Source organism: Terrapene carolina, unplaced genomic scaffold, assembly GCF_002925995.2.
Source record: "Terrapene carolina triunguis isolate 2854851 unplaced genomic scaffold, T_m_triunguis-2.0 Scaffold374, whole genome shotgun sequence".
NCBI classification, from domain to species: domain Eukaryota; kingdom Metazoa; phylum Chordata; order Testudines; family Emydidae; genus Terrapene; species Terrapene triunguis.
The window spans coordinates 17,000,117-17,019,952 of NW_020664725.1; the positions used below are offsets into that span (position 1 = coordinate 17,000,117).

General features: G+C 45.0%; 1 protein-coding gene across 1 annotated transcript in view; it reads left to right on the forward strand.

Moving 5' to 3' along the window:
* CEP164 (centrosomal protein 164) overlaps nt 1-19,836 on the forward strand; it is a 72,785-nt gene that overhangs the window by 6,229 nt on the left and 46,720 nt on the right. The window contains exons 4-9 of the mRNA XM_029912909.1: nt 426-639; nt 1,908-3,653; nt 7,540-7,698; nt 9,261-9,389; nt 10,478-10,555; nt 18,399-18,839. Of these exons, the coding sequence (XP_029768769.1) occupies nt 426-639; nt 1,908-3,653; nt 7,540-7,698; nt 9,261-9,389; nt 10,478-10,555; nt 18,399-18,839 (2,767 nt within the window). The remainder of the gene's footprint in view (nt 1-425; nt 640-1,907; nt 3,654-7,539; nt 7,699-9,260; nt 9,390-10,477; nt 10,556-18,398; nt 18,840-19,836) is intronic.

Sequence of the window (19,836 nt, forward strand, 5' to 3'; positions counted from 1 at the left end):
TTTGTGATCCTGGGTAAGTCACTTCCCTTCCATGCCTGTACATGCCCCTGTACAATGGGGATAATACAATACCGTACTTCACTGGGGTGTGGTGATCCTTAAAGAATGGTGGCAATGCTGCCCTTGCCCTAGGGAGCGGGAAGAAGTAGTTTGGGAAATGAGCGTGATGGAAGCAGGACTGTGCTGTGGGGCAGCTGCTCCCCCATCCTGTGTATTTGGGGCTTTTCTGGGGCAGCATGCTCCACTTCTGCTATGCACCAAAGGGAGCCTATGGCCAGCGTTTGTAAAGCCCTATATATTCCTGAGATGACAGGTTCTCTGGCCACACACAGCAGCATTGCTGCTGGCTGTGTGTGCTGATTTGCAGGCACAGAGCTGATGCCCTGACTCTCTCCTGTCTTTGTGTTCTGTTTTCCCCACATCAGTCAAGATATCACTGGCGACATCTATTACTTTAACTTTTCTAATGGCCAATCCACATGGGACCACCCTTGTGATGAACATTACAGAGAACTTGTGATCCAGGAGCGGGAGAAGCTTTCGGCTCATGGCAGCATTAAAAAGAAAGACAAGAAGAAGAAAAAAGACAAGAAGGAGAAGAAAGACAAGAAGGAGAGAGAGCCAATGAAACATGCTGCGGTGAGTACACCTGAGGGGCTTGTTAGGGAGAGCCAGCCTGAGCGTAAGGGACCAGCTGCGAGTTGGTGATGGCTGCTACTTATTGTGGTATTGGAGGCTAGGCAGAATGAATGACGGGCATGAAGGGGCTGTGGGGGGGCTGTGCAGAGGAGCAGATGGAGGCAGGCGTGGCATCACTTTTCAATTATTGTTCTTTAACGTCATTTTTTAACAACTGGGCCAAATCCCTTAGTAACCTGAGGCCAGAGAAGAAATTGGCTTGTTCAGGGAAGCAGCTACTGCCAGTTTGACCCTCAAGGTCACTAAACTCAGCACTTGGTTTTCTGTGATGCTCCCAATGACTTTATGGTCTGAGGGGCCGTGAGGTGGAAGGAAGACAGGGCTCAGTGGATGCTCCCTCCCTCCAGTCTTCCTCTGGGACTGTGGAGTTGCTGTGGTGCCAGAGGGGCCCTGTGGTGACATGAGTAATTCAGAGCCCCCTTCCTAAATCAAGTCAAGGCTACTGCAGGGCCCAAAGTGTCTCTTGTTTTGTTTGCGCTGGCCAAGGTTTTCTAGCACATAGTTCTTCCCAATTGACTGGGCCAAGGTATCAAGATGCTCAGGTGACTTTGAGTTAGACTGGGTCAGTGGCACACCCAGAATGTCTCTAGGATCCTCCTGTTTCCTAATGCTTTGCCATACCCACATTTGAGCACAGGCCCTTGCAGAACATGGGCTCAGAGCCCTGAACTCAGGCCATGCCTCTTACTTCCTGCCTTTCCAGGATGGAGTGATTGCTGTGCTTAGATGGTGGGTGGGTGGGTTGTAGAATTTTTGGAGCAGTTTTTCTCATTGGAAGGAACAACCAATGTTGTTTATGAAGTAACTGTGCACCTGTTGCTATGGTATCTAGGCACCAGGCACAGCCTTAAAAGCAATAGATTCATCTGTTTTGCTGTTGGTTGGCAACAAGAGTAGTCATCCCAACGGCAAATCATTCCTCTCTTTTCAAATAGAGAGAACTTTCCCAGTTCAGCCAGTAATTGGGTAAATGTCAGGCTGATAAGATGTGCCTTGCACCAGACCTTGAAAGCCAACAAGCTCTTGGGGGTAGAATCTTCCAGGCAGGGACTTCCATGGAAAAGGCCCAAGCCTTCAATTTGAGGGACTTCTGATAGTGTTTCTTATTTCAAATGCTCCAAGTACATCCTGTTCCATTTCGTGCTGTAGATGAGTGTATGTATCGGATGTTGTGTATTTTAGTTATCTGCTAATATTTATTTACTTAGGAAATGCAGCCAGAGCCAGGGATTCTTCCTTCAACATCCTTTTATCGAATGTCCTCTCCCATCCTGTCCTCTGAGTGTGCAACTCCTGATCTAGATCAGGTTAGCCAGATTAGAAACGAGGGCTTTCTTAAGAAAGGTAAAGGAAAGACCTCTGAGAGACCACCAGAGACAAGTGACTCAAACAGACAGTTTGCAGGGACTTCCCCAAATAAACTGCAGCCACTTCTCACAGCAAAGTCCAGCAGAACTCACCAGATCTTAGCTGATGTGGCGAAAATTTTAGGAAGAACACCATCTTTTAGCAAATCGGATGTAGACAACCAGCAGGGCCAAGACAAGTCCCCAAAAATTGGAGACCAGCCTTGTCTTGGTTTTTCTGACTCGGAGTCTGAAGGTTTAGATGTTGTTAGGACAAAGTCCATTTCTTATGTGTCAAAGAAATCGTGTTCACAAGACATTGAGAATGGGAGAAGTGTCCTTGATTCCCCCGAGGTTCTGGAGGACACAGGTATGCTCTTTGTTGAGGAAAAGCTGTCTGACAACCGGAAGAAGGAGGAAATGACAGGAGAGAGTGTCTGTCAGCCTGATGACGGCTTATCAGTCAGAGAAAGATCAACAGGGCCTGGTGGTGATAAAGAAAGAGGCCCAGGTTTATCACAAGCCGATGAAAATGAAGCTTTCTTGACCCCCAGTGCCCCTGACCATATTTTTTACAGCCGGAAATGTGAAATGATTCTCTTTGATGCCAGTCCCACAGAAGACCTGAGTTTGATGGAGGAGGTTGATGTTCACTGTCCCCAACGAGAGCTGAGGGCACACAGCAGAGCAGTTGAGAGCAGAAAGAAGAGAAAACTTCAGGATCAGGCATTGAGTCAAGCCACCAAACTTTGCAAGAGCAGTGAGGCTGTCGGCAAGTATGAGAGAGAGAGCTCAAAGCAGGCAGAGTTTGTTGAATCTGAAGGAGCAGGCCTACAAGCAACCCCGAAAAAAGACATATTCGACAGCCACCTGACAGTTCCTGAAGTGACTGCAGATACCAGACGGGTAGAAGTTTATGCTCAAGCAGGAGCTGATATTTCTGCGTCAGAGCCTGTTTCTCTCTCTGCTGTACAGCACAAAGACAAGGAGAAGGCAAACGGTTTGGGGCCTGAACCTGACAGCAGTGTTACAAGCAATTCAGCTGATCATTTTGCATCACAGATTTTGGGAGAGGTTGATAACTTCTCCTGGGATCTCCAGAGCTCTCGTGAGTCTGACAGACAGACAGACCTGCTTGCTGCTGCTGCTGCTGCTAAAGGGCCTCTACCCACTCACCCTTTCACAGGAACTCTCCAAACTCCACCACAAAGCTCAGCCAATGGGAAGTCGCAGGGTGACTGTAACTCTGAGGATGAGAAGTTCTATCAGCATGTGCAGGAAAACGATCAAGTACCTAGTCAGGAACATAGTTGTGTCAGTTTTAACATGAAACTGAGTAGGTCACGTGGTGCCCCTGAGAAGAACAATGAGGGCAGACAAGAAGAAACAGGAGAAGGAGAGCAAAGGACAGAGCCAGTTCCTAGAGGGCTAGGGGCAGATTTGTTCACAGAGGGTTTACAGGTTTCTCCTGGTTGGCTTTATCAGACAGCTGAGTGCCAGGAAAGCAGCAGGCTCTGTCGACAGGTGGAAGGAGAGTTGACCCAGAGCGGAAAAGTGACTGAGGATTACAGCAAACTGGAGCTTTGTGAAGGAGCAGGCAGTAATGAGGTAGGCAGCTTAGACTTAAAAATCCCTCTGTAACAGGTCTGCTGTATCATTATAAATGAATCCGAGGAGTTGAGAGTGGGCATTTTCTCTCTGCTGAGCTAAGTTTCAGGAGAAAGGGAAATTATCTTCCTGGTGGTAGTCACATGAGCTGATGTGGCAGGTATATTTGGGGGTTTATTAAGGCTTTGAGGTGCAGGATGAAAAATACCCTCCTGCTGACCTTCCTGGCATGGTAAGCACCTCATAACTTACATCCTGGATGAATTCTACAATAATACAATATTATTTCTGTCTTCTGAACTATCGAACAGGTCACACAGAGCAGTCCATGGGTTGGGATTATTACATTTAATTACAAAGTCATCTCTAGGAACATCTCCCTTATTTGTTTTCCACTTACTTTGAGGCTTCAGCTGAGATCAGGGTTCATTGTGCTAGCCACTGTCCAAACACAGAGCCAGACCCTGCCCTGAAGAGTGAGCAGTCTAAATAGATAAGATAGACCAATGGTGGGAGAAAGAAAGTGTCTTCATTTTACGGACAGGAAGCTGAGGCACCAAGAGTGATTTGGCAAAGGTTATGTAGGGGTATGAGCGAGCCAGGAATTAAGTTCAGTGCCTTAACCACAGGGCCACCCTTTCTGTTAAATTCAGAAAAATAAAGGTTGCATGAACTTTCTCATGGAAGTTGAGCGTTAGCACAGTAACCCCTAACCCCCCCCCCGCCCCCCCAGGCCTTTTGCAGGTAGGTGCTGCAGAAACTTCTTTGAGCAGACCTCAGTCCTGACCTGAACACCACTGCTGTTGTCTTATGACACATCTTGATAAACTCAAACCAGGTAAATTCATGGGAGAGCAGCAAAGGTGGGATAGACTGGTGTCATCTCTGAAAGCAGTCTTCTCCCTCTTTCCCCTTCGCCTCTGCTCTTGGGAAACCAAAAGACTCCAAAGTACCCATTAAAAGTGATGCCTTCCTGCAAAGCTGACCGTGAACCCCGGGGACATGGGAGTACGCAGCAGATGCAAGCAATGCTCTCTGACTGTGTTTTGCTTTGAATATCATGGGACAAACTCTCCGCCCTTCATATCTTGATAAAACAATTCAGTCCAAAGTATTCTTGTTTCTTTTTAGAGCTCCCACCTCTCCATTATTAGGACAATTATCCTGGGCTACAATTGCCTCGTTAATTAAACAAAAATCCAGGTAGTATTTAATGTTGGATGACAAGCGCTCAAGCTGTTTTGCTCTGGCCTGCAGCTGCATGTGCTTGAAGCTTGCTCTTCCTCCCCAAGAGGCAGCACAGTTGAGCATCCCCCACTGCTATAAGATACACTGGTTTTGGGCCATGGTGCTTTCCTCCACCGCATACAGCGGGAGGTGCCTCGTCGGTGTGAAGTGTGTCCTGGGCTGGCTTGTTCTTTGTTTCATAAGTAATTGCTTCAGTTTAATAAGGACTTGCAAAATCGTGTGTTCTGAAGAAATAAAATAAAAGGTCATTGTGTGTAATGTTAATGAAGTGCTTTGCTCCCGTATTGCTGGTATCCAGCTGTGACTCCACTGAATTGCTAGCTTCGATTTCCAATTACCAGCATGTGGTAGCACCCCCTTAGCTGATAATAACTATGACTATAAATATCAGATAAACTGCAGATTATCCTGAAAGTTTTAATTAGCTGAATGGAAGTGAGTTTTTCTTGCTGAAGGACAACTAACACCCCCAGCTTCACACACACAGTTAATAGCCATCGGTAGAAAATCACTAGTTAAGCCGAGAATGTGTAATTTTCACTATAACCATTGATTTAGCAACGACTTGGTGGAGGAGAGAGCAGTGTGCGTTTATCTTCCTTCCCCGTCCCCCAGTGCGCTAGTGAATTAATTGTGTTTTCAGTCTGTAATTTTGTATAAACACCGTGTACAGGAGACTGATCTCCTGACGCACACGTGCTCTGCCGACAGCCACGTGCTCTGCTGAAGAAATGCTACAGAGTGGTGCTGGGAAACCATAGGCGTATTTGTAGCATGCATTGGTTTCAAGTTTACCTTGGGCAGCGTATTGCAAGGTATGTCTTGCTGGATAAAAAATTCCACTGTGTAAAATAGAGCTTTGAGATGCTCTGTGGTGGTAACTCAGGTCCTTGGTGGGGGGCCTGTTTGTGTCACTGCTATATGAGAGGATTATTTTCGAGCTAGCCTAGAGTTTCTCAGCCCACCTTTACAAGTGCAATTAAACTTCGGCTCTTCTGATCAGGTCAGTTGAGTTTGGCATTTTCTCCAGCTTGTCCTGTTTGATTTCAGCCCTTTATGGGACTTACATTTGTTTAGAGATTCATAAATTCCAAGGCCAGAAGGGACCACTGTGATCATCTAGTCTGACCTCCTGCATGGCACAGGCCACAGGACTTCCCCGAGTTAATTCCCGTTCGAGCTAGCGCAGACCTTTTAGAAAATCATCTAGTTTTGCTTTAAAAATTCTCAATGACAGAAAATCCACCACAGCTTTTGTAAGCTGTTCCAGTGGTAATTACCCTTACTGTTAATCTGATTTCCAGTCTGAATTTGTCTAGCTTCAACTTCCAGCCCTTGGATCTTTGTTCTACGTTTGCTGCTAGGCTGAAGAGTGCATTATCAAATATTTGTTCCTCTCGCAGGTACTTATAGACTGTATCACCCTTTAACCTTCTTTTTATTAAGCTAAATAGATCAAGCTCCTTGAATTTCTCATTCTAAAATGTTTTCCTGTCCTTTAATAGTTTCCGTGGCTCTTCTCTGACCCCTCTAACTGGGATGTAGGAATTATTCTCAGGGTTTTTGCTGTGCTGTAGATGGGAGACACCTCAGTAGAAATTATTAAGAGCCCCTTGGTGAAGTTCTGCAGCAGAATTGCCTGCCACAATTTTACTTGTCACCCACAGTTGTTGCTGTAGTCCCACCTGCTTATTGCAGCTTCTGTAGGGCAGGAGACTCCTTGCCATCCCAGTGAGACTGTCATGCCTTATTCTGCTTAGAATAACCACAAGAAAATGATGAGAACCCCGCCCCCCCCAGCCTCCCATGGGTAATTGGAGGGTGAAGCTGCACAGTTAGCCCGGGTCCTACACAATCAGTTAGTTGGGCTGCCGAGCTGTTATCACTTCACATGGGCATCCCTACTCCCCCTCTTCCTGGCCAACAGCTCGAAACTCAACAGTGAGGCAATGCTGTCATGGGAGGAACCAGTGCAGGGAAGGGTTGTTTCAAGTAACAGCCAGAGTATATTAACCCTTTTTGTTCGTTCTTATTTGAAAAGTCAAGTATTGACATCTGGACAATAATTCATAATAAATGTCACTTCTTTTTCTTTGCTGAGGAAACTGAATTTGTCAGCCATGGTTTCTGCTTCAGTTATTCAGTGTTGTGCAAAGCAGCAGAGGGGTACAAGAGCAGAAATGCTGTCTGGCCTGATTTTATTAGAATAGTACAGAGGTTCTGACCACCTTCCTAGGCATTCATATAATGTTCTTTGTGAATGTGCATCTATTACATTTGTGTATGCCAATATGGGTGTATTATATTTTATCTTCTCCCTGATGTTTTGGTGTTTCTGTGAATTTTGTGAATCAGACAAACTCCTGGATGTTGTAAACTAAATAACTCTGTCTTCGTATGGGTCATTGGATGGGCTATATGCACGAGTGAATCCACCTCTTATTTCTCACACATTTGAGTGTTGGGGTCTCGTTAGCAGCTTTTGAGCAGAGGTGGTTTAAGTGGTAGCAGGAAATGTTCAGATAGGAGTGGCTCGTTATTTTTGTAACTACTTGCCGACTGTAAATGGTGCCTGCTCTCCTTCTCTTGATCCATCTCAGTTGTGGTCAGATACTTACCTTGTTCTTGCATGTCCTAGTCTCCAGGTTCCCTGCTAGCACCTGTCCAAGTTCCCCCGGGGAGTCTTGCTCCTTTACGTGGTGTCGTGGATGGTCCAGCCGGTGCCCTCCGTGGCTCGCTAAGCACCAGTGTGGAGATCTCCGGGGTACCCAGTCCGCTGCTCAGAGAAGGAACTCTGGTAACTGTCCCTCTTCACTGAAAGTTCAGTGTGGGATGTGTTTGTTGCAATGCGCCATGTTTTCAGGAACCTCCCCAGACACATGCGTCCGACGAAGTGGGTATTCACCCTTGAAAGCTTATGCTCCAATACATCTGTTAGTCTCTAAGGTGCCACAGGACTCTTTGTTGCTTTTTACAGATCCAGACTAACACGGCTACCCCTCTGATACTAGACACTAGACTGGTGTTTCAAAGGCAGTATCCCTGTCCCTCGTACATGGTTTTTACCCTGTCTTTGTCTGTGAAGCCATGCTTAGAAATGTGAAATACGTTTCCTGTCTCTACATTTCCCCCCCCCCCCCCCCCGTGCCCTCCATGTTTGTATGGAACCTAGTCCAAAGTGGCAGTGATCCTGGGCCTGATGCTCTCCAGCCCCCTGCACTCAGAATGACAATGCTGGAGCATAAGAGTTGCTCCTCTCTTCCCCACCTTCTAGCTATGGAAGCTCTATATTGGTGCCCATCATTCTAGTATTTGAGCCCCCGTGTGTTAATTCTGCCAGGGAGGATCGAGCACTCATTCACTGTGATACTAGGACAGCACAGGTGCCGTCACACTAGTGGCTGAGCAGCTGTTCCCATCTGAGGCTGAAATGAGCTGTTGGGCCTCAGCTGTGAGGGGAAACATTCACTTTGTAAAATGGCCACTGGCCCCTCATTGGTCACCACAGAGAGGGGAAAGACTAAATGGGCTGCAGAGACTGAACTTCCTTTTGTTTCCCGAGAAGAGGTCCCTCCAGCAGTAAGCTGAGACACAGGGCTCGTTTACAAGCCGTTACTGTGTGGTGGACCAGGGTGTGAATCTACAGTGCACCAGCTTGCTGTGCAGTACTGTCCCGTGTGGACACTGCTACAGCGCACACAAATCCCGGGGGGCCACTTTCAGTGCACTGTAGCAATGTCCATCAGGGATGTTACTGAGTGGCAAGCTGGTAGGCTGTAGATGCACATGCTGGCTTGTCTCTCAATAACTTGCCATGTAGAGAAGCCCACATTAGTGGGGGTGGGGGTGAGAAGCTTTCGTTGCCATCGGTTGTATACCTGTTTGATGAGTATAGAAATCTTGTATCCCCGAGCTATCAATCTTACACCTTCTACCAGCATCAAAATCATCTTAAAAAAGAAAAGAAGGAGGGGGAAGTCTGTTGCAAATCCAGCTTGATGAATTTGTATTTTCTTGGGTGGGGATATTTTGCATATGTGTTTCTTTACAGTGAGAGCACCTTTGATATAATGGAAACTTTTGCCTAAAGCAGAGCTCACCACCTTGGTAGTCAAGATACATTTGCAATGACTCTCTGCAAAATAACCGTGTTTTAGACAGTCAAGTTAGCCTGTATAGTCCTTGACGTTCTGGGTGTTATGCTGACTGTGTGCTACTAAGCTGGTGAGAGAGTCCCACTACTAGGGATGGAATTGGGCTGTCATGCTTTGATATGCCTGAGTGGATGCCTGTGTCCTCTTTCCTGTTTGGCTTGGTCTCGTCTAACAACCCTCATCCCCCTTTTTTTTGACTTTGCAGCCTCCACAGACCCTTAAATCCACCGACTGCACTAAGAGCTTGCTGGGATCCATGCATGAGGAAAAAGTCTCCTTAAATCTCCTAGCTCTAGATGAAGGGGAACATGAAGAGGAAGAGAGTGAGAATCAGGTAGGAAGAGAGCTGAGAAACCTGTTAGATTCCTATGAGTGCCGTGGGTTGTTTTTGTGGGCTGTGCGTAGATCCCCTAAGGGAATCTGGGGAATAGACCCTGATAGTCCTTGCTAGACCCCTCCTTCTCTGAGGAGGGTTTTCAGCCCAGAATGTCCTGTGGTTCAAATGCTTCTGGGTTTAACTTAGGCTAAGTTTCTTGTCTTTTCCCCAAGGTATCTAACCCTGTTCTCGCTCTGATTTGATCTGTTAAGTTTTTGAAGAGGGTGAGTGCTACTGTCTGTAGGGGTCTTGGCCATGGATGTGTCAGCTAGGGAAGTATCAGAGGGGTAGCTGTGTTAGTCTGGATCTGTAAAAAGCAACAGAGGGTCCTGTGGCACCTTTAAGACGAACAGAAGTATTGGAGCATAAGCTTTCGTGGGTGAATGCCCACTTCATCAGACGCAAGGCATTCACCCACGAAAGCTTATGCTCCAATACTTCTGTTCGTCTTAAAGGTGCCACAGGACTCAGCTAGGGAAGTTTCCCTTCCAAGTGCATAGCTGTGCCCTCTTCTACTCCTAGATTTATAGAGGGTTTCAGTGTTTATTATGGACACGTTCACAATCTCTGTGGGCCAGATCCTGCCCCTTTGACCTCATTGGCAGCTTTGCCATTAAATTCAATGGCTACAAGATCCCAGACATAGTGGACTAGACTGAAATCTGTATGAGCACACTCATTTGTGAACTCATTGTGCTATTGGGAAGTGGCAGTTCAGGATAGCATTACAGAAGAATCCTGCAAACCCAGCAGAGAGATCCCTTACCCAGGTGGCTGCCTGTGTGGAGCACCTGCTTGCCATGTGTAGCTGGCCATCACTCGCATTTGTAAAGAAGAATAATTCAGGAAGCGATACACTGCTAAGGAGTGTTTCTGAAATGAATCAGATGGTAGCATCATGTTGCTTTAACACGTTGTCTTGCAGTTCCCCTGCCCCGTTTCCACCAATTACTAAATCCCAGAATGTCCTCAAGCATGGCCTGAAATATGGCCAGTTGCAAAGATACAAACTCATCTGCAGTTGTTCTCCTTTTTTGAATATATAGAGTCCCCGTGGGACAGCGAGACTGCTCAAAAATCTGCACATGGATATTAGCGCCCTAGGAGGTGGCTTCGAGTATGAGGTAAGAAAGAGCGTGTCCTTGGAATCGTCACGGGCATTTAGAAAAGAAATGGGTCACTTGAGATAGTAATGAGTGGCTGGATATTCCCAGGTGCACTAGGGGAATTTGGGGCTGAGTTGCTCTGCTGTTTGTTATTGTTCATATCATTTGCAGGATGGTGACTATGTTTGAAACTGGGCTTCGTAAGGGAGGTCCTAGGATTGTGTTTTTAAAATAAGGCTGATGAATTTACATTAGTTTGCATAAAAATAACTTTGTAGCATTGTAAAATAATTCGGTCGAACTTGCTGTTATTCAGGCTGTGTGTCAGTTTAACTTGTGAGCCCTTTGTTTTCACATTATCATTTTCTAAAAAATTCATTTTGGGGGATGAAATTTTCCTTGGTTGGTCTCTGTCCAAAGGTGAGTCTTTTTTTAAGTTTAAACAAAATCCAGTCAGACTTCCTTTGAGTTCTCTGCTTCTGGGGTAGGTAGATAAAATTCCTGTTTAAAAACCACAGTAAAAATTACCACACTCTCTTTGTCAGGTAGGTAAATTTAAAAAATGGCTGAACTTTGAAACTGGGCATGTAAATAGTGCTAACTGATGTGCTTTTGTATAAGATTGAGTGAGTGAAAAAGACATACTGCGCATGCCCAGAAGAGGTTTGTTGGGTATGTGTCTGCTGAGGTATTTAGAAGAGCATAATGGTATTTGACCCCCTCTGGAGCATTGCAGTCCATGTTTTCCCTTCCTGGCTTGATCAGGGTTTTGTAAGATCCTGGGTTTACTTCTCTCAAGTCAAGTGGGTGTGGGTGTGGGTGTGTGGTTTGGGGGGGGGGGACGCTATTTATCTGAGAGAATTAGTAAATGTCCATTGAAGTACATATGGCAGAATCTTCTAAAAGCTGTCAGTGCTTTAACATGAGAAATAGGAGAAGATGGCAGATTGTACCGTTTTATGGGTCAAAGGTTTTTGCTGTATTCTGCAAATTCTGAGTTTTCTTTTGGAAAAATAAGTCTGATCTCCTGTTGGTGAAAAATAGGTTGTAATTCACTTGAAGTCAGTGGAGTTGCACCTCTATAAACTGACCATCTCTATGCTAGGTTTTTCTTCCAAAAATGTCCCACTGTTGCTTACAATGGTGCAGCTGCACCAGAGTTACCAATGTGGGGAGTTCATGTGCAGACAGAGCTCCTCCATTTGCTGATATTCTTAACGCAGCATTGTCTAGATCTCATCATTATACCCAGGCATTTCCCTCCATGTTAATGGAACTTCAAGTGTGCACAGTTAAAACTAAGTCAATGAAGGGTCCCACAGCAATGATAGCTCTGCCCAGTTGTGCATCATGTATATTTCATGATGTACATTTATGGCATAAATGGATCCTAACCTACTCATTTCACCAGAAAAACTGGAATAGAAATACTACCTACGTGCAATGTGGCATAGTTGTTGTTATTCAGTTAAGAGACTTGTGCTTTCCAAGGCACAAATGAAAATGCAGTGCCTGCCGCAGGAAGCTTAAGACAGCCATGGATAACATGAGATACCCCAAGAGCATATGGGGCTGGAAGTCAGAATGGTTGTGGTTTTGTTCTTTGGTTTTATTTTTGAACTTTACCTCTTTGTCCTTCTTTTATAATGTCAGGGTCAGGTCGGGCATAGACTGTCCTGGATTAGCGTCTGTGGGTCTTCAGGAGAAGAAGATCTTTAGGAGGGATTGGAATGAGGAAAGCGAGGAAAGCAGCAAAACTTAGTGACCATCTGGATGTGAAGGGAGGAGGGGAGGCTAGAGGCCAAGATGACCCCAGGGTCGCAAGTCTGAGTGACTGGGGAGTTGTTGGGTAAAGGGGAAAAGGTGAGGGTTTGCAAGGAAAAAACAGAGCTTGGTTTTGGCCACGGTCGGGTCCAACTGAACTCTTGGGGGCACAGTTGGGTAAGCAGTGGAATTCATGCAGGTGGATATGGTCACCCCAGAGGGATCGTATAGTGGGAGAAGATCTGAGGGCCAAGGACGGAACCATAGCCCCTTCTTGAGAGTTTAGGTTACAGCAGGAGTGGCAGTATTTGCATTGGGCAGGATTTAATTTCATCTTTGCCTTTTCCAGTGAGTGAATAGAAGTAACGTTTGCAAGTAAAATAACTAAATATGGAAATACGGAAACTATATTTCAGTGAGGTCCTCAGGTTTTGTTCCTCTTTTAAAAATACCACTCCAGCTTCATCATTCCTTTTGGCGAGTGTGTTCTGGTTCTATTGTGATGTGGAAACTGAGAGGAATATTGGCACATGGCCACTTTCTTTAGTGTAAGCGTAGTACCTTGGTCACTGCTCCCTTTTCTGGTGCACTGTTGATGAATTCTTGCCCTCAGATGTTGAGCATCAACAATGATTTAGAAACGTGTATGGCCTTGAACATCTGTTTTTATTTTTCTTGGGGCTGGGGTGCTCCTTGTCCGTACATAATTAACAGGACTCGGGGTTAGGATGACAAGGAAACAATGGTTTGTGTGTTGAAAGCAGTTTGTAGTGATTTTAGCCATGCTGTTCCTGTGGGCATTAATCCCTTCTCACTGATTTAAAAATTCTGCTCCAGCATCTGAGAGGCAAATTAATTGATTTTTAAAATGCTATGCAGTATTTTCATTATCCTTTTTCATGGGGCACATGAAAAGTAAGCTTTCGAATGCTTGCTGCGCTGGGCATAGTGTGCAAGGCAGCTTGTGTTAAATTGGATGTGAATAGGAAGGACCCAAGCTGTCTTCTTCTCCAGAACAACAAGAGGTCTGTTGGGACCCAGTTCGTCACGGAAATGTTAATGTGTCTAGGAACAGAGAGAGCGCTTAGCATTCCACTGCCATGGCAGGGCTTTGGGATCTGTTATGAAATGGCAGTTGCCCCCCGACAGCCAGACTGTCTCTTAAGAACTCGTAACCTAGATGGATGTTACCTTGAGGCCTGATGGGTTATTAATGTCCCACTGGAAATTACCATTCACGTTTAATGCCATAAGATGGCAGTAGGAAAACACTCCTGTTAGCCAGCTCTCTCTCTGCATCCCAAGCCCTTCTCTAGTTTTATTACAAAATCAAAAGGAAGCGAAGGTCCATAAAACAGGTCCCACAAAGGAGTGTGTGAGAAGTGACAGGATGAAGTGATAAGCCAGCTTGCCTACAGAGCTGGTAAAAATCCAGTCAGTGGATCCAAGACTGAGAATCCATATTTGGCGACACTACGTGATCGTTCTAGTGACATGCAGTGGTGCGGTGATGCTTGCTGGGAAAGGAGACTGCAAAGAATTGAATGAACTGGTCCAAAGAGAAGGAGAACTGGAAATAATTCATAGAAATCCCAGGGTGTTTTAAGGGGTGGAGCTGGAAGCTGAGTAACTAAATCTGGGGAAGAGGAGTGAGAAATCAAGCCAGTCAGATGTTGGAGAACTTGATTTGCTTTTCTTACATTTGGGCTCATGGAAACTCTCTTTTCTGGGGGTTGGGAGGTAAGGAGGGTGAAGATGATGGGGTTTGAATTGTCATTGTTAAATATTCTCTGAACTGATCTTTGAGGGATTTCTGGGGTAATTGCAGCAAAGATTGAATTAACATGACTGGGAATACAAGAGTACTTCAAGCTATAATGGGAGAGGCCTGAAGGCTTCTGACTGTGGGTGACTGGAGAGAGAAAATTGTGCATGACATAGTAGCAAATCATTCTGTACCCCTAGCAGTTCAGGGAGCTTTGGTGCTCTGCATTCCAAAAAGGTCTGTCTGCAGGTAAACATTTGGAGTCACGTGGCCTATCTATACGATGGAACATTAAAATGCAGCGATTTTTTTAGCAGATGGAAATGTGTGAAAGGCGAGCAGTCTCCATAAATAAATGCAGCACAGTACAGTGTGCTAGTTTTGCATTAATGCAGAGACGTGTGTGCAGGAGGGAGTGTTCTGTGTTCCAAGGAAGTCACGTGACATCCATAAATCATCGGCACAGTGTTGACTACCTTAAGGGTAAGAATAGATAAACTGTTCATTGCATTATTCTCTCCATTGTAGTGAAGAGCATGGTTAGCAACTTCTGTAACCACTAGCCTTCTCTTCGGGCCAGTGGAACAAGCCCCTGATGTAGCAAGCTCTTGGTAGAACAGTGAATTAATTGAGCTGACCAGCCGTTTGAAAAGCAGAAGCAGTAAAACATGCAGAGCATGTACAGCGTGACGTTTGGGAATCCACGGTGGAGGGTCTTCTCAGTGTGTCTTACAAATTGATCAGCTTTGCCCTTTCGGCCAAAGGTGAAGCTTACAGTAGCTGCTAACTATGGCAATGAATTCCTTTCAGATGAATGACCATGTATCCCCGTTTGGGATTGTCTCCATCATTACCCTTTCACTACCAGTGTAGCATCACAACCAGGATCTATCTCGGTAGAAGATATTGAGTTAGTCTCTCCTGGCAGTCACCTTGGTAATCATAGAATATCAGGGTTGGAAGGGACCTCAGGAGGTATCTAGTTTAATCCCCTGCTCAAAGCACGACCAATCCCCAATTAAATCATTTTTTTTTTTAATTTTTAAAAAACCCCATACACTTCTCATGCCAGCTGAACCCCCTTCCACAACTAAGAATGGCAGCAGAATGCTAATTTCATTATATACAGAAAGACAACTTTAAGCTAAATGGACACCCACCACGGTAGTGTAAATAGATCTACCCTCACAGTGCATGCTTTGGGCCACGGCACCCCTCCCTCAAGGCATCACAACTCCTAAGCATGTACCACAAGAATTTGTCTAGTTTTTACAAACTATCGATATGTACAGTTTATAACCCAGGATTTTCTAGCCGATAACCATATAGTAACAACACCGTACAAATTAAAAAAAAAAAATGCTTGAAACATAATCTATTGCTGTCACTCAGAACTCTGTGAAAGTCTCAGGTGAAGCGGGTGATTTAAACGCAGCCGACACGCCGGACTCTCTTCTTGGCTTACATGTACATTATCTGTTTGTTCTAAAGTATCAAAATCAGTCCAGCTAGTTTTTAGGAGAGAGGAGACATCTCTCCAGGGTTTGAATACTACTAGGCCTCTGCTTTTCTTCCGGAAATGTAATTTCTCTTGTATTTAAATGGTATCAGTAAGAGAGATGTAAGCTGTGAAACTCCTTTTTGGGGAATGTTAATTGGTACTGTGTGGTGTGCAAGAGAAAGTAAATGAAATGCCTCTTACACCCCCAGTTCAGAGGGGTGGCAGCATCTGTGTGGTGTTCTGCTCTGCAGGGCAGCTGCAGGGCAGAGGAAGATAATTGTGGTACCCAGTTAGCCAGTGTTACAGAACTTGGGCTCCAGCACCTAAGGAATTCTGAAGATGAAGCTGGAAGTCTGAGAGAGATGACCAGTGGATCTCTGCTATCACTGGCTTGCATGATGTCTCTGAAGCTTTTCATGGTATAGAAAACAGTCAATTGCTAGTGCTGCGATAAAGCATCAGATTGTTGTTTTTCTGGTGGTTAAAATGTTGCATGGAAAAGATTTATCAAACTGAACAGCAAATGGGAAAGCTTTCCAGGCTAACATTGCAGATCCTACACTGCTTTGTGTGCTTGTCTTCCCAGGAACAACCCAAATTTGAGAGTCTGGCTTCAAACAACAAAAGCCAAAGAGCTCACATTTTAGAAGATTTTTGTATATCAAATGTTTGTTTTTGTTAAAGCTAAATTCCCAGCATTCTGCCCTTTTGTGTTAAACTTGTTTAAATGCAAACAACAAGCAGCATTGCTGCATTGTTTTTCATGGTGAGTAGCAATTCAGCTTTAGTGATTGTTGCTTATAGTGATCAGTCATCTCTGTGTATCATGGATTATTCTATGAAATCCAATTCCATTGGTATTAGTGTGTTTGCTCCAGATTTATGCTGATCAGTGGGGCATTCAATTTATATGATAGGGAGGAATTTCACACCATTCAGAGTGTCTGTCAGCTGTAGGTAAATTATCTTGCAGCTTGTGGGAGGACCAGCTAGAGCCAGTTACTACCTGACTGACTTGCGATAGCACCAAAATGCCTGGTAAAATTTGCCCTGCCCTGGCAGAATGGGAGATTTTGCATCTCTGCTTGCGTCTAATTTGCATGTTCACTATTTTATAGAACTGCATGTAGTAATCATTCAGATATAACATTAAAAGAACAGCCTTGCATAAGTCTGTTCTTACAACCCTTCTGAGCCACTCCAGTGCGTCATGTAAACTTGCTTAAAGAGAAGTCTCTTATGCACGTGACCTGTAGACACTCTAGTGAATGCAGAGGGGAGTTGTTTGTGTTCATCAAAGGGAAGAATATACCTGTTTTTAGCTTGGTTTTGTTCTAGAAGTGGAAAAGGGTCGTGTTGGGTGTGTGTACACTACTGCACAGTAAAATACCCTATGAAATGAGAATGGAAAGGGGCGACCATCGCTAGACAGCAGCCATTCTTAAAAGTTAAGTATCTTGGCTGTTTAGTGGTGAAACTAACGAATTCCAAAATGGACTCACTTATGTGATGCATCAATCAGTGACCAATCTCTGCTGATGCAGTAACATCCAGGAATGAGCGAAACTTATTCAGGACTGGGAGTCCGATGTCAGGGAAACATGAAAATATAAATTTCTTCTTGCATGTCAAACGCATTCTTGAGCCCTCATGTCCCTTTGAAAAGCCCTGTAGAGGTGACCAATGCTAGTGGTGCATTTGTAAGACTGTGTTAACGGAGCCCTGAACTGAAGTAGGTTCAAGCTTTCATTTTTGTCACTTGGCAAATTGATGGTGACCCACTGAAATGCAGTTATGATGCAGTGTTTGGGGGAAACTATCCAGTGATTTGATTTTGCTCTCCCCAATTCAGCTAATAAATCTTCTGAGTCCTGCTGAATTCCCTCATCTGAATGGCAGCCTGCTAGGCATCCTTTCAGTATCTTGGCATTCTGGGCTTCAGAGCGACACTGTTCCAGCGACACCTTGGTAAAAATACCCAGAGAAAATGTGCCGTTTGCGTACAGTACAAACTGTACCAAGGCTTTAGCTAAAGCCTTCGACAAGTCACCACAGCATTAATAAAACAGTGAGAAACTAAGACCTGTCAGAGACGCGGTTTGCATGCTGATGAGGGAACCTTTCCCAGCTTTCTCCTGGGGGTTGTACTTTTTGTTGTGAGTTTCCCGAGCTGCCTGGCTGCCATGAGATGCTGCTGAAGCTTTGGGTGACTAAGCTTGTTCAGATCATGTTTTCCAAGTCTAATATGTCCTGTTCAGTGGGCCTTAGGCTAGACTAGCTCTTTTGCTCTTATCGGTCTACCTTTGTCCGTTTTAGTCTCATTCTGGGCCTGAAGATTGTGGGTTCGAATCCTACGTCTGTTCTTGGCCCGGCGCCGAAGGTGGACAATGCAGTGGGCATCTCCTGTTTACCTGGCCTAGGTGACAGCTCCAGGCAGAAGTTTAAAAAAAAACAATAACAATCTCTATTTTTCAAACTGCCTTCTCTTATTAAACCGATTGCAATGTCCAGGGCTGTGTGTGAGTGCTAGTGAGGGGCATGTAATGACTACAGCATCAATCACTAACTTGCACACCTTGGGATCCCTTGGGTATGAAAGCAGAATTCCAACCCTAAGAGACGAGGACACTCATCACAATGAAGTTCCTTTTCTCAAAGAGTGGGATAAATTAAACAAATTCAAACTGGCCTTGCTGAAGTCACCCAAAGCTTTGGGATTCTTTGTCCTCCTGTAGGAGAATGTAGACCCGCTTTGGTACAAAGGATCCTTCCAGAGAAGGGGCAAAGCAGGAGCGCTGGGTAGCTCTAATTGTGTTTAATTTGCTGCCTAGAAGGAGTCCTTGAAAGTGAGTCACGCTGAAGAAAGTCAAGCGTTTCCCTTGGATTCTGATGGTGTGCGCCCTCCAACTCCGGACAAACTGCTTAACAGTGATGCTGACAGCAGCCTGTGTGGTCTGAACAAAGAGGAGCCCAGTGGGAAACCCATGGGGAATGAACTGTTAGAAAAGGAAGATACCGATGTAGAAGATGCAGTTTCTGTAGCTTATGAACAGTCAGGAACTCCGGGGGAAAGGACAGCGGAGGGGACAAATGTGGTCAGCAGTCAAGGGCATCCCGTAGCTGCGTCTCCAGATGTTAGAGCTGCTGAGACAGATCAGATGGAAAGTGTGGCTGTCACCATTGACACCATGTCTGTCAATGAAAAGATTGTAACTGGAATGAGGGAAGAAGCAGCTGATCTGAAAAGCGACAGCAAGCTGGATGCTGGCAAAGTAAGAAATCTGCCTGCCTGGGCAGAACTTGTTGTGAGAACTGCTGCCTGCAGCCTCCACTGCTTTGTAAGGCCCTCAGTCAGGAGAGCACTTTAAGCATGTGCTTAAATCCCATTGACTGCAATAGGACTTGGCATGGACTTAAAGTGAAGCATGTGTGTAAGTGCTTTCCTAGTAGTAATGCATTCCTGAATTGTGGTGCAAGTGCTCTACAGATTCCTAGTTTTGTCTCTAGAAAACCCCTTCTTTAATGCACATAAGAAGTGCTGTCCAGAGCATCCAACAGGCAAAGACCCTCAACTGAGAGACACATTTCAAATCTTAGAAGAGAAATAAGACTCAGGTTTCAGTGCTGCCATCTGTAGTAAGTAAGCTGGTTTTTACAGCACCTGATCGCTTTCTTTGACAGGGTAACAAGCCTTGTGGATAGTGGGGAAGTGCTAGATGTGGTTTATCAATAAGGCTTTTGATACTGCCTTGCATGACCTTCTCATGAACTAGGGGAAATACAACCTAGACGGAGCTACTATGAGGTGGGTGCATAACTGATTGGAAAACCATTCCCGGAGAGTAGTTATCAGTGGTTCACAGTCATGCTGGAAGGGCATATCAATGGGGTCCCACAGGGATCAGGTCTGGTTCTGTTCAATATCTTTATAGTGATTTAGATACAGGCATAGAGAGTTATAAAGTTTGTGTATGATACCAAGCGGGGTTGCAAGTACTTTGGAGGATAGGAATAAAATTTAAAATGATCGGGACAAACTGGAGAAATGGTCTGAAGTAAATAGGATGAAATTCAATAAAGACAAATGCAAAGTACTCCACTTCGGAAGGAACAATCAGTTGCACGCATACAAAATGGGAAATGACTGCCTAGGAAGGAGTACGGCGGAAAGGGATCTGGGGGTCATAGTGGATCACAAGCTAAACATGGGTCCACGATGTAACACTGTTGCAAAAAAAAAAAAAAAAAAAAAAAAAAAAAAAAAAAAAA